Raw genomic sequence first — 14,130 nt, 5'->3', positions numbered from 1 at the left:
ATGCTATTGATTGTCTTTAGGGTTGTTTTCTCTCTCTCTCTCTCTCTCTCTCTGTGGTGTGTGCAACATGCAAACTAGAGATTGCAGCGTTGGGAAAGCAGAGGTTTGTTGGATTTCATTGAAACTGCGCAATAATCTCAAACGTGGAGCGTAGCGGCCGCTTCTGCTTGTCAATAGCAATGTTAGTGTAATCGTACGGTGCCTAAGCCATCTGGAGAACACCACTATCATAACATAATGTGTTGGATACCTCAAATCAGCAGCTGGTCTCCAGGAGAGTATCTCCGGTGACAATCAACTGTATAATACAGATTCATCTTTTTAAACTATACTTTAAGTTGTTTGGTCAACTGGTTCCCAAAACAGGGGGTCTCACCTTTCTGAAGGGTCACAAGTTGAATTTAATCGGCAGAAAGATTCTTGAGTAACAAGAGGATGAAGAAAAATATTGTTTTACACAGAATTAAATTCAGTTTTGGGACTTTTCTCTTACCTTTGATTTTGTGTAGAAATTTTGAGTAGAACTGCTAAAAACATTGAATTAATCTTGAAAGCAACATTGTGCAACTTTTCTACCTTGAGATAACAGCTTGATGGTTCTCTGACCTGTAATAGGGAGGATGTTGCCACTTCCATTCCCACTCCCCACCCTGAAGGCCTCATCTTGCTTTATGTAACCTTGGTGAGTGTGTACAATCTCCTGTGAGAAGTATTTAACTAAGTTCAAGACTAATGCCGAACTGTAGATCAGTTAAAAAGACTTGGAAGTCCTTAAAAACCAGCGTTCAGTTGTGTTACGGTTGTTTTTCTCAACATAAAAATGACGTAATCGGTGGGAAACGAAGCCAAAGAGAATAAATTAGCATGTATAGCTGCAGAGGGTGCTGTTGCTCAGTAAAAGTGACAGAGTGTGGCTTTAACAATGTATCAAGCTTTCATACGGGGGATTGTAAAAGTAAAATATTACAAATTTCAATTCTTACGACCCTAATCCACAAAGTAGCAAGGATCTCCAGCTGTTTAGTAAAGAATATAACCGTTATCTTTAAAATGTAATGGATTAAATGTATAAAGCAGCAAAAAAAGTCTCTCAAAACTGCATAGTTTCATGGTATTCCCATATCCTTGTATGTGTGTTGTGCTTCTTTGTATTCATCCTCTTGTTGTCTTGCATGTATGTGTATCAAGGCCTGTCTATTATTATCTAGCTTATGGCCATGAATACATTCTGGTTTATGACGTTAATCAATGTTCGGCACTTGTCCGTATTAGGATGAACAGCAAAATCAATAATTAAATACAACAACGCCTTCACCTTGACGGCGCGCGAGGCCCGAAACTCGCCCGGGCTGCGTTGTGCGCCCGGCGCCTATGTATGCAAGTGACGTATGAGCTCCTCTGGTCCCGCCTCACGCTAATGCAACTCGACAGTATCTGCATCACATCATGACGCTGAGCCCCATGCAATTCTTCCTTGGGATACATTCATATTCATAATCCAATTAGTTTTGACTCCAAGATAAGGGCTCTTTTTTTTTTGTCCCTGATACAAATATGATTTATCCTGTTTAGGGGGAGGATTATATCAGAGTCTAAATGGTCGGCCTACGAGGGCCGAGCCAGAGCTAAAATGGAGTCCGGATTGTTTATCAGTTGGTTTTTCTTTGGGTGAAAACAAGATACTCAAGCGTGACTAAGCTGTGTTTGCAATACTACACTCCCACCAACACACACGCACACACGCACACACACACACACCTGTAAACCTCCTTACAAGTGCATGAATGCACAGTTAGCCTTCACACTGAAGTAAATCAACAGGAATCTCCTCCAACACCTTCTATTAAACATTAACACCCACCCACCCACTTACACCCCCACACACACACACATCCAGCATCCAATTAATTAGTGAGGATGAGTGATGTGTCCTTGGCTCGGCTGCGTGACCCTCCCACCCCCTTGCCTGTGTTTGCCTTTTGCACGCCGCATGGATCGACTATCGGTTACTTCGTTTGGCTCGAACACGACGCCGCGCGCTTCGATCCGGCCCCGCAGCGGGACGCCGCGCCACAAACGAGGTGGTCTGAGAAGAGGCAGGTGCATGTGGGGGGGGGAAAAAGAGAAGAAATGTAGAAAATACAGTGGTTTTCTAGTCTTGATGAGCAGGTTTTGCCGTCCACACACATTCATACGGTGCAATTTCTCTGCCACATCACCACTGGCACAGCTGTCAGGGGCAATCTGGGGCTCAGTATCTTGCCCATGAAGAATGGGAGGGGACTGGGATCGAAGCGTGGAAGAAACACTATCTCCTGAGCCACAGCCGGGCCCCCAACAAAACAGGAAAAAATGAGACAAAAGAGGCACCAACAGGTAGGAAGACTACTTGACAAGCAACAGCACAAAAGGAAAGCAGACACATAAACCGAAAGACAAACAGGTGGGCAGGGAGAAAGCATAAAAAGTCAGCGGACCATAATGGGAATGCTTTACAGCCATATGTAGGTGGTCCTAATGATGTTTTGCTTATTGCAAGCGCAGCTGGAATCTCCGACTCGCTTGGATTGGTCTCTCATTGCAATTGCTAGTGTGTGTGTGTGTGTGTGTGTGTGTGCGTGTGTGTGCGTGTGCGTGTGTTGTGTCCTCTCTGCAGAAATGATGTCAGCAAGTGAGGATGTTTAACTTGGTCTCCCTTCTTTTTTTCCCCTGCCTGCTCTTAATTCCAAGTGAACACTGCAGATGGAGGAGGAAGGGAGGAGGGTGTGTGTGTGTGTGTGTGTGTGTGTGTGTGTGTGGAATAACTACCTCAACTCTCCTGTTTGCCCCCCCCCACCTCCTGAATACTCTCAAACATTGGAGTGAAACACAAAACGCCATGAGAGATGAGAGGAGATGAGAACATGTTCAAACCCCTTTTACTTTTCTTCCTTTCTTTTTTTTTTTTAAAGCAGAGGAATTCTATCTCGGAATAAGAAAGAAACGTCACGCACACATGCGCATATAGGGTGCCACACTGACGCATCGCTTGTTGTATAGTCAATTGGATGTTTCTCTTTTTTTTTTACTGCTGGACTGAGGCATCCCTGTAGCAGATAATTGTTTTTTTTTTTCTTTTCCGCATTCAACAGTGTTTTCAATCCGAGGGGCGAGAGTCGCGGTTTGCAGCACGGACGCGGAGAGATGCGCCCGAGTGCGGAGCCGTCTCACCCTTTGAGGACGGAGGCGTAATTTTAAGGCTGAGCTGAGGCGAAGCGCGGTTCTCATGTGAAGTCTCACCAGTGTTTCCGACGATGCCGACCTGGACACTTTCACCATGGACATGCGGGCTTTGAGAATTTGCCACAGGAGCCTGATTTGGGCGGCTATTTTGGCGCATCTGGAGGGAAATTACGCACAGCTCCAAAGCTTTAAAGTGTGAATCTCAGAAGAAACAAATGTACGTGGATTGATTTTCCCCCCCTGTTCTCTCCTCTCAGCATTCCCTTAGTCAGTCGACGGATTTCTTTTTCTTTTTTTCTTTATTTTTGTGCCATTACAGCTCAGTAGAGGGTGTCAGATCTTTCTTAGAGCACCGCGCAACGACGAACACGGTCCCCGCGTTCCATTTTTGGTGATTCCCGAATCGCCACGAGAAAAAAAGAAGCAAAGGGGGGGAAAAAAAGAGACACAGGGTGGTGGGGGTGGTGTTGGTGTCTGTGGTGGTGCCAGTAGGACGGAGAGAAACGGCGCAAACGAGCGAGGCAGGCACGCCGGAGAATGTGAGGGGGGGATGCGGGTGTTTTGCAGCGGTGGCATAGCCTGTGAAGCTCCAGCAGCAGCAGCAGCAGCAGCAGCGGGGTGTGAATTCAGCACCGGGGGAGCGGGGACAGCTCCAGACGCCGCAGCGCAGCACGACCGCGGACCGGAGGAGACAGAGCAGTACGCACGGATTTGTTCACGTTTATCCCCCTCCTCCTCCTCCTCCTCGTTGCCAAGGTCAGTCTTTAACGAACTGAGAAAAAAAAAAAAAAAGCCAAAAGATGCGTGGGTCTCGGCTGCAGCTCGCTGTTTTTGATTTTCATCGCCAACACGCGGCGCCTGCGAGGATTCAGTCGACGTGAAAGAGACGTTTATGTGGCGATTTCCACACTGCGAGTCTGGAGCAGCGCGGCTTATAGACGCAGCATGGATGTGTGATTAAAAGAGAGAAGAAACAGAGACTGCCTTATCTCCTCCGGAAAATGTCTATCTCTCCCTCCGTTCTCCCACAGCTCCTATGTCTTGACACCCGGGAATGAATCGTCCACGTTGAAAAATGCTGCTCTGGATCGTCCTGCTGAATGCGGCTCTTTGTGTTGCCAGTGGGAATGTTACAAAGGACGTTTGTAAGGAGCAGATATGCTCCTGCAACGACGTCGAGGGGGATCTGCACATAGACTGCGAAAAGAGGAGCTTCACCACGCTGCAGCATTTGACCGGCCCCAGCTCGCAGTTCTACCACTTGCTGTTGCACGGGAATTCACTGTCCAGGCTGTTCCCCAACGAGTTCGCCAACTTTTACAACGCGGTGAGCTTGCATTTGGAAAACAACGGCTTGCACGACATCGTGCCCGGCGCGTTCCTGGGGCTGCAGCTGGTGAAGAGGCTGCACATCAACAACAACAAGATACGATCGTTCAGGAAGAGCACGTTTCTGGGGTTAGACGACTTGGAATACCTGCAAGCTGATTTCAATCTACTGAGGGACATCGACCCCGCCGTTTTCAGGGACCTAAATAAACTTGAAGTGTTAATCCTTAACGACAACCTCATCAGCGCGCTACCTATAAACGTGTTCCAACATGTGCCCATTACGCATCTCGACCTGCGGGGGAACCGAATCAAAACGGTGCCTTATGAGGGGATCCTCGAGCAGATACCGGGCATTGCGGAGGTTTTGCTGGAGGACAACCCATGGGACTGTAACTGCGACCTGGCTTCTCTGAAGGAATGGCTGGAGAACATACCGCATAACGCGCTTATTGGAAGGGTGATATGCGAGGCACCCACCAGGCTGCAGGGGAGCGACCTGAACGAGACGTCAGAGGAGGATCTGTGTCCTTCACAGAGCGGCGGCGTGGACACCAGCCTGGTCGCCCCTCCCACCCAGGAGGAGACCTCAGTCACAGTGGCCCGTGGCCCCCGTCCCACGCCTTACAAGCCCAGCGGAAACGCCAGCGGCCCGCCGACACCTGGCGGCCACGGAGCCAAGAGCCGCTCCAAATCTCGTGAGAACTGGCAGCTGAAAACTAAGCCCACTCCAGTGGGGACAGGTGTAAGCGGCGAAAGAGAGCAGCTGCACAACATCACGTGCCCCCAGCCGTGCAACTGCAAGCTGGTGGGCTCCAGACAGGGGCTGGGGGTCAACTGTGAGGGCAAAAAGATCGAGAGCTTAGCCAACCTCAAGCCCAGGCCCTTGGTAGCGCACGAGTTGAACATGAGAGATAACAACATCCATGGAGTGAAAAAGAACCAGCTGTTGGCCTACTCCAGCCTCAACCAGCTGGATCTGGGTGGCAACAACATCAAGATGATTGACAACGGCACTTTCCAGAACCAGAGCGAGCTCAGGTGGCTTTATATGGATAAGAACTATCTGGATACGCTGCTAGCAGAGATGTTTGTGGGCCTTGTGAATCTGGAATATCTCAGTTTGGAATACAACGACATCCAGCTGATAGTGGCAGGCGCGTTCGGCCCCATGCCCAATCTGAGGGTTCTGCTCCTCAACAACAACTTGCTCAAGGCTTTACCTGTGGATGCTTTTCTTGGGATTTCTTTATCCAAAATTAGCCTGCATAATAATTATTTCCCCCACCTCCCCGTGGCTGGCGTCTTAGACCAGCTCAATTCAATCATACAGATCGATTTGCACGGGAACCCCTGGGATTGCTCGTGCAACATCGTGCCCTTCAAGCAGTGGACGGAGAAACTCGGGGCCGAGGTGATAGTGGGCGACCTCAAGTGTGAGTCCCCGGAAGAGTTCTGGAAACGAGATTTCCGCTTCGTCCGGAACGACCTCATGTGCCCGAGACTCTACGACCGCATCGCCCCGACCACGCTGTCCAAAAACAGCACTTTCACCCTGGACTCGGGGACGCGCTCAAACTCTTACTTGGAGCCCAACAGGGTCTCCATCTCGGTGCTCGTCCCCGGGTTGCTGTTGGTGTTCGTCACGTCCGCGTTCACCGTTGTGGGGATGCTTGTCTTTATTTTGCGGAACCGAAAGAGGTCAAAGCGGAGGGAGGGGAACTCGTCCGCCTCGGAGATCAATTCCTTGCAGACAGTGTGCGACTCGTCTTATTGGCACAGTGGGCCTTATCACGCAGACGGGGGCGCACACCGGGGCTTCGACTGCAGCACGCACCTCTCCACAACAAATGACGCGTAAAAATAAAAGGGGGAGGGGGGGGTGACTCTCGTACAATAAACCTGGATTACAAACAGTCAAACGGGACAAGGACTGACAAATGACTAAAAAACAGCAAGAATCCCCTGCTTTTGTTCACCACGGGGGGGAACACAGACTTGTTAATGTCTTATTTTCTCCAGCTGAAGCAAGTAAGTCAGTCTGCTGCTGCACAGGCCCCACTCTGTAATATATGTATATGCCAAGCCCCCCCCCTCCTCCTCCTCCTGGCTACCACCCCTTCCTCCCTCCTCCTCCTCCTCTTCCTCCTCCTCCTCCCAGTTCTGCTATTTGCCGCAATCGGACTACACGGATCAGTGTGAGACAGAAAAGAGGGAGAGAAAAAAGGAGCGAGGGAGAGGGCGTGTGTGAGTGTGTGTGTGTGTTTGTGTGTGTGAGATAGAGAGAGAGAGAGAAAGAAAGAGAGAGAGAGAGAAAGAAAGAAAGAGAGCGAGGCCGAGGACCCGGGGAATGGTGCACGAACGCATGAATGTAAATGTAAATACTCGGACTGATGTAACATAATCTGCATGATGATATTTCGCATGGTTTCAACACACACACGTCGGCGAGGAACCATAACCACCATAACCAACAAAGAAGCCAACTCGACCCTTTCATGTTATATCAATATGACGACTATATATAGATATTAAGAATTATGTATGACTATTACAAAGTGCCATTTCTCTATTTTTTGTGAACCTGCAGTTAGGATTTGTATTTGTTGTTTTAAACTTGTTTGGAGAAAAGAGAACATAAAAGAAAAAAAACCAACAACGGATCATGGGGACTATCTGGAGACAAAAGGGGGAAGCGATGGAAGTGAAGCTGTCAGTGCATGTTACTTTCTGTTTGTTATCATTTGATTGTCGATAAATATTGGGGTTATTTATACCGTAACTAGATGGTGCAGATTAAAGATCCACAGTCTGCGCAGTCATCATCTCCTTTATGAATGTAAAACTGTGTTATTTTATGGTGTGCCAATTGTTGACTTTCAGATATTCAGACATGCAGATGAGCATGACCAATTAACGTCACTCAGATGCTTATGCTGCAAAGTTAATGTAGCTACAATAACAGTTCTGTGGTTTTGTGTGTCAATGAATATAGCCTGCTTTGGGTGAGAGGAAGAAAAAAAAACAAACAAGCAATTCAAACAGGGGGGTTTATACCATCATATTTTTTCAACAACTGATTAAAGAGGTGTTTTCAATCGAGCTATGTAGGTTTAATTCGATCTATGTAAACAGCCGCAGGTAGACTGATATAGACTAGAATGCTTTTTTTAAATGTCAGAAAAAAAAGTATTCCTCCACAAGAAAAAAAAGCTTATGGCTATAATTCACCTTCATCATATTGTGAGCTTTTGTAAAGCCATCTAACCTTGTCCAAATAAGAGAACTGAAACTCACTGTATTTACTACAAAATGTGCTTGAAACAGGCTGTTTGTGGGTGGGGGGGTGGGGGCGGCGTCACCACGCTAACGGCGATAACTCAGCGTGTGGCCAGAACGTGGACATGAGGGAGACAAGGGTGCGCGCACACACAAACCTACACACAGAGACATAATTAGATAATGCAAGATGCCTTTTTTTCCAATTCAGCATTTTGAACTTGAGATACTTCTTCTTGGGGGTTGTGGAGTTATGAAAACAACGCCATGACTGGATAACCTGTTTTGCAGAGCTCCACATGTCGGGACTGCTGCTAAGCCGACACACTGCTTTTAACAGCTACTGGATCCAAGAGGAAAACAAACAAAACAAATGAGCATTAAAGGTCGGGGGGGGGGGTAAACCAACAGAACTCCCAAATTTCCCGAAAACAAATGTGAGGAATGTTCAATTTGCAGCCTTTTTTAAAAAAAATTTGTTCTGTTGAATTGTGATGTAAAATTCCAGTGCTGATGTTTTTTCTTGCTTTTCTGTACAAAAAAAGACGCCTCATTTAGACAAGGTTTCAGCATAATTCGGCCAAACTCTACCCAAGACGCCGTGGGGGGCCGTGACAAGAGTCGGTGTGAGATGGTCCGACTCCCCCGAATCTCCCCTCCCCCCCTTTCCTCCCCCATTATGCAGACTAGCGCTGTCCATGGTGCCGAATCACTTCCTTCCCCACATCCTCTGCTTTCTTTGTCTGCCTGCCTATTACCCTGTCCGTGCGTGCAGGCCCACGAGGGCACACATGCAGGCATGTCCCCTCCCTCCCTCCCCACACACACACACACACACTCACACACACACACACCCCCCTAACGCATGTGTGTGAGGATGAGAGAGCAGTTGCGTGACTATTTGCATGTATGTTTTCAAAACTTTTAAACTTCCCGTGACTTCACCCCTCTCCTCCTCCTCCCCCCTTTTCCCCTCAAATATGTAACCGTGCCGCTGCTTGACCTTGGGGACTAACATCTCAGCAGATCCGTGACAAACACTCATCAACCTCATCGCCACCACCTCCCTTGCATTCTTTGTCCAGTCACCTTGCTCCCCCCCCCCCTCCTCCGTCTCCCCTTCAACTCCCTGTTCCTCGCTCTTTTGTCCAAACACAGGGAGGCGGCAAGGGGGACTGGCGTAACTATGTGTCTCCTCTGTGGAGTATTAACTGTGCCACAGCCCACTGATGATTTGTCATAATTTTCAAAAACGCTGTGTTTCAAAGATACATTTATATGCTTTGCAATATTTGACCTGCTTCTATTTTGTTAAATAAAGTGTGGTTGAGGTTGAGTAAAAACAAAGTTTGGTTTTAGGAATTTGTCATTGGGTTCGATTCAGTTGTTGTACGTAGAAATGAGACATGTTTGATTTATCCTCTGTTTATATTACTCTGCATAATTTATATCCTGAGGGGTTTATAAATAGGCTCTAACTGAGATACACTGCCTTTGCTCTTCATTACAGGAACAAAACGTCAATATAAGTGCAGTATAGTCTAATACAGAGCAGGTTTTTACACTGTATAGCATCAAGATGTGTTCTTAGCATATTATTTTCTGATGTTATTGTCAGGATTCAATCAGAATCCCTGGAGAGAAAATGACACATTTATGTCTCCTGCTGGTTGCTCAGTTCGAAGCCATTAACAAGAACAACTTTTGGGTTGCCAGGCTGTGAAAAAAAAAAAAAATCCTCCTCGGGTGCGACACTTGGCTTTGTCTTCAATATAATGAAGAGGAGTTTGTAAATGGATTGCGGCGCAGAAGTGGGGAAAACAGTCCATCGGAGAGGCCTCGCTAATGAAGCAGTTAGCCCAGCTGAGTGTTGCTCCGAAAGCTGGAAGTGTTGTTCTTATTAATGCCTGATAACTGACATCATTCCTTAACCATTAATAAAGAAATTTACTACAGCTTATGACCGCTTCATAAATGCTGCCTTAACAGAAAGTGGTACCTTTCTCTTTTGTCAATCCGTTTCTTGCCAAAATTCAGATTTCATATTGATGCTTTTGTTTTTTTTTCTATCAGAAACCGATAACAGAACACTGCTGGTGTCTTGTTCTACTGCGACTACTGTAAATGCAAATCTATTGCACAGAAGAGTGATATACTGTATATTCTACTGGATAATACATCTTTCAAACATTACATATCTTCTGTGTGGCTCTATTAGTTTCCTGTCAGCCGTCCCGATGTGCTGCAGCGTCTCAACACTAGGACCCATTCATTAATGCGATGGATAATGGCTGTTGGAGAACGCAGCCGAGTGGAGTAGCCTCTTTTACACGCTGGGCACACAGCGCTCCGACACTGTTGTGGCCCAGCAGGCTCGCCGTAGCTCGTGTGACAGCCCGCCCCTCCCCGAGGAGCTGGCAGTTGATGTGACGCGTCCTGCAGGGATAACATCATCTGCACACCTCATAACACTCCGCTTCGGTGTAAGTCTCAACGGCCTCGCTTTGGTTTAAGTCGAGGCCATTTAATCCTCAGTGTTTGGGAGATACTCTGTCGGCGTGTCCTCTGTTTGGGATGTGTTTTTTGCTTCAGGGTTACTTCTTGCGAGGGATAAAAACAGTTCACTGTACCTGTGGCTGGTTTGGCTGGTTAGTCATCGGTTGGAATCCCCATCACAGCTACAACACCCACCACTAACATTGTCTCTTGTTTGTTGTGCCACCTCAGGCTCATCTGCTTTGTTTGTGACGCTGCCGTTCGGCATATTCGTCCCCTCGCCTGTCGTGTCTCCAAAAGTGCGAAACAACAACATTACGATGGAAAAAGGCAAAAGACTAAAACACCAGTCTCGAGCTACAGCATCAGGGACTGGCTTTTAATCTCACTCCCACTGGTCAGATTCAGTGTCTCAGCTCTTGTTTGGGTTTTGTAAAAAATCCCCAAAAGATTTTAAGCAAGGGTATTATCCTTTGATGTTAGCTTTGATGAAGGTCCCATGTGTTGCGGTAAAGACTAAAGAGTCGGCAGTAGTCCTGCCCTTCCAAACTCTGCAATCCTTGCTGCTGGTATTCTCTCATGGGTTGTGTTGCAGTGATTATGTGGCATTATCCCAAGGGATATATTTTGTGTGATACTAGCAGATATTATTATTAGCCCGTCCACTGCAGAGTTTCTTTCTGAGCCACAATAGTCACCGAATGGATTCAGGCCCAGTGATTGGTAGCAAATGAAATGGAGTGCAAGTGTTGTACATGAAAGGAAACACAGCGGCGTGGCAAGCATGCATTAGCTTGTGTAATCACTGTGCTTGTTAATATCCCTTTCAATATGCAAACCTACCCTAAAAACACATATCAAATATAATTACATCACCAAAGAGAAATCTTTAGAGGCTAAAAAATGTGTTTGAGCTGGTTGGAATTCGCCCTGCAGCCGCGCACAGTGCACTGTTTTTGATGCAGTCGCTGGGAGTAAATGTTCAGAGTGGCTAATCAGTCTTTTACTGTTGTATATTTGGCTTTGTGACAACTGAACTCCGGCTCGGGCAGCGTGGAGCCTTTAGATCCCTGCACCCGAGGAGCAATACATTAAAGGAGTCGCATCCTTCTGAAGCAGCGGCACGCGCTCGGAGTTCAAACGTGGGAGGACAAATCTATCAAACGGCAAGTCGCTCAAATATTTCAAACCTTTCTTCCAAGACGGACTATAGAGCAAACGCCCTGAGTAATTAAAAGGATTTCAACTAATAATTGACCCAGATCTGGTGTCAACCCACTGCACACTGGCCTATGTCAAACCACCAAAGCGGGGCCTTTAATCAAGATGAGTGAACGGCCCACCGAGTGTTTCCTCCAGCCCTAAGTAATCCTCTTCTTCCAGCCCCCACTTATCGATTATCTCATTGATTTGATTTAGCGGCCACACGCGCGCCTATTCCTCAACGGCACCGCAGGCATTATGTGGCTCTACCTGATCTGATTACACTGCTCGACTGGGAGCAACAACCGCAACACCAAACCGAAATTTGATGGCGGTCATAAAATAAGCGTGTGTGAGATTTGTTTTCCCGGAGGAGAGGGGCTATGTCTGCCTTTATAGCAGGCTCCTCTGCGTAAGGTCACATCCATTAACACACCTCACCCTGCATGTATTAATAGGTGGATGTATGGTCACACACAAGAAAGTTGAATTTCCTGAAGCTATTTTGGTCTCAACCCAATGAAACTTGCCCTCGTTGTTTTAATTTTTTTGTCCCTGTCAAAGAAAGACCAGACAAATTGTACATAGTCTCCCTTTCAACATCGGCGCATTCCCAAATCCAAGCTTTTCCATTCTTGTGGAAGAAGTTGCGTTAAGGTGCTGTCGATGGTTGATACGTTTCATCCAGCCGCTCTCACTGGCAATTCCTACTTATACAATATTCAAACCGCAGAAACCGAGACGCTCAAGGACAATCTGTGCGTCTGTCTCCTCTTCTAATCCTTCCGCACGAACACTGCTCAAAGAGAAAAGCATGCACTGAAAACTGCTCAAAAAATTCAAAGAGACTTAGATGCAGTTTCGGGACTACAGCGGTTTGTTCCTGTCGTGCGCTTTCAAGCATAAGTACCTTAAAAATGTATCTCTTTCGTATTGTTATTTTTCTATTCAGTTTGACATTGACCGAAGCAGACCGGAACACATTCCTTTGAAAAGTGCGAATATTGCTGTGATCTGTGAAATACTGGGAGCACAGGAGGGAGTCGATATAACAAACCCACTGCTTCTGCACATCAAAAACTCAACCTCAGAATGATTGGGAACATTAACTTCCCGCTGACTCACCTGCCTCGTGTCTAAAAAGAAAATATATCTTTTCTTTCAAACGTTTCTCTTAAGAAGCCAATCTGTAGAAAAGTAAATACTAAAGTGGAAAACCTTCCCTTTGCCACAAACTGCCCTCACACCTTTAAAGAGGGTTGATAAATGGACTCTGCATGAATAAAGCAATTCCATTTATTGGTGAAAAAGTAAATAAATCAACAATTTATTTATTTAATTTGCATAACAAGAACTATCAACAGCAACCACAGATAGCGCAAGGAAAAATCCATTGAATTCAACAGTTGGGATCCTAAACCGAAGGGATGCATGATCTCATATTGTAGATTTACACAGGCGTCAGTATCCCGCATCTCTTAAAAAGTTTTATATGCAATTCTCATATAATCAGGGAATTTCATGGCGACACAATGTTTTTAATGTTCTCATCAGTGCGAAAGCTTATTGTAAACAAGCTGTAAAAACCTTAATTCATATTTATTGGCATAAACCAAAACAGAACATTTTATTTTTAATTATTTCAGTGATATCGAACGTGCAGAATGGCATTACCTAAAGGCCACTGGAAGTGATTAGGGGACCGGACTTTTCACCCACTGCACAGTTCCCGAGATTCAAGATTAACTTCACTGGCTCTCCACACATGCTGGAGCCATAAGAGTACTCATACACATATAGACATGCGCAACAAACATCAGAGCAATGACCCAAGGGATGTGTTAATACATAATATGGTACCATAAAGTGTGTACCTGACCATACTGCAAATACTTAACTGCATATAAGAAACATGTTTATTGGATTGGATTTTTTGTGGGTAAACAATTTTCAGTGCATGCAGTGAGGCTGGTTAGTCTTGCCCGACGCTGAATGCATAATTTGTATACATATTGCACAATCCCCACCTTCGACTAGATTAACTCAGTGGCTTCATCTGCTTGGAGGTACCTTTGAACTCCCCTTTATTGAAATATCAGCCGGAAGCAGAGTGGGAACATGAAAGCTGGAACTCATTTGCATTGCCACACGCTGCGCGGTGCAGCGAGCCTCGCCGCCATTGAGCGCACTCGAGGCCGCCTCTGACGTGTCAATGTACAGTGTCGACGTTGGGGGACACGTATCGGCCTATAGGAGAGGTACGCACACGCTGGGGCTTTTGTGCACCTGCTGCAAAGACTTTACAGGCCACAGATGATATAAATAGCAGCTGCTGTGCGTGCAGAGGTTTCCGAGGGGGGAGAAGGGAAGAACGCTGTGATGGCGAAATACCAGCGGGAATTTTTTTTTCTTTCCGCGCGAAAACCCGAGGTGAATGGCACAAAGGTTGCCACGGGGGAAAAAAAAAAGGTTGTGCTTGTTTTTCATCCCGGTTTCCGGAGTCTTTCAGATGGATATGTTCTGATTTTTCACTTCGTTGTCAATAGTTGATGGTCCGGCAAATCGATAGGCCCTTAAAGACAAGGGTCGTGGGAGGGAGGT

At 46.5% G+C, this 14,130-nt stretch overlaps 1 protein-coding gene across 1 annotated transcript; it reads left to right on the top strand.

Annotated features, from left to right (window-relative positions):
- Positions 1–2,839: 2,839 nt before the first annotated feature.
- On the top strand, positions 2,840–7,888 carry LOC118103153 (SLIT and NTRK-like protein 1). Its single transcript, XM_035149771.2, has one exon. The coding sequence runs from the start codon at positions 4,298–4,300 to the stop codon at positions 6,410–6,412; it is 2,115 nt and encodes a 704-aa protein (XP_035005662.1). The 5' UTR covers positions 2,840–4,297; the 3' UTR covers positions 6,413–7,888.
- The last annotated feature ends 6,242 nt before the right edge of the window (positions 7,889–14,130 follow it).

Source organism: Hippoglossus stenolepis, chromosome 24 (genome assembly GCF_022539355.2).
Source record: "Hippoglossus stenolepis isolate QCI-W04-F060 chromosome 24, HSTE1.2, whole genome shotgun sequence".
Taxonomy (NCBI): Eukaryota; Metazoa; Chordata; class Actinopteri; order Pleuronectiformes; family Pleuronectidae; genus Hippoglossus; species Hippoglossus stenolepis.
This window is presented reverse-complemented; position numbering and strand designations above follow the sequence as displayed.

Coding starts and splice junctions, on each gene's coding strand:
- LOC118103153 (XM_035149771.2), top strand. CDS start 4,298: ATGCTGCTCTGGATCGTCCTGCTGAATGCGGCTCTTTGTGTTGCCAGT.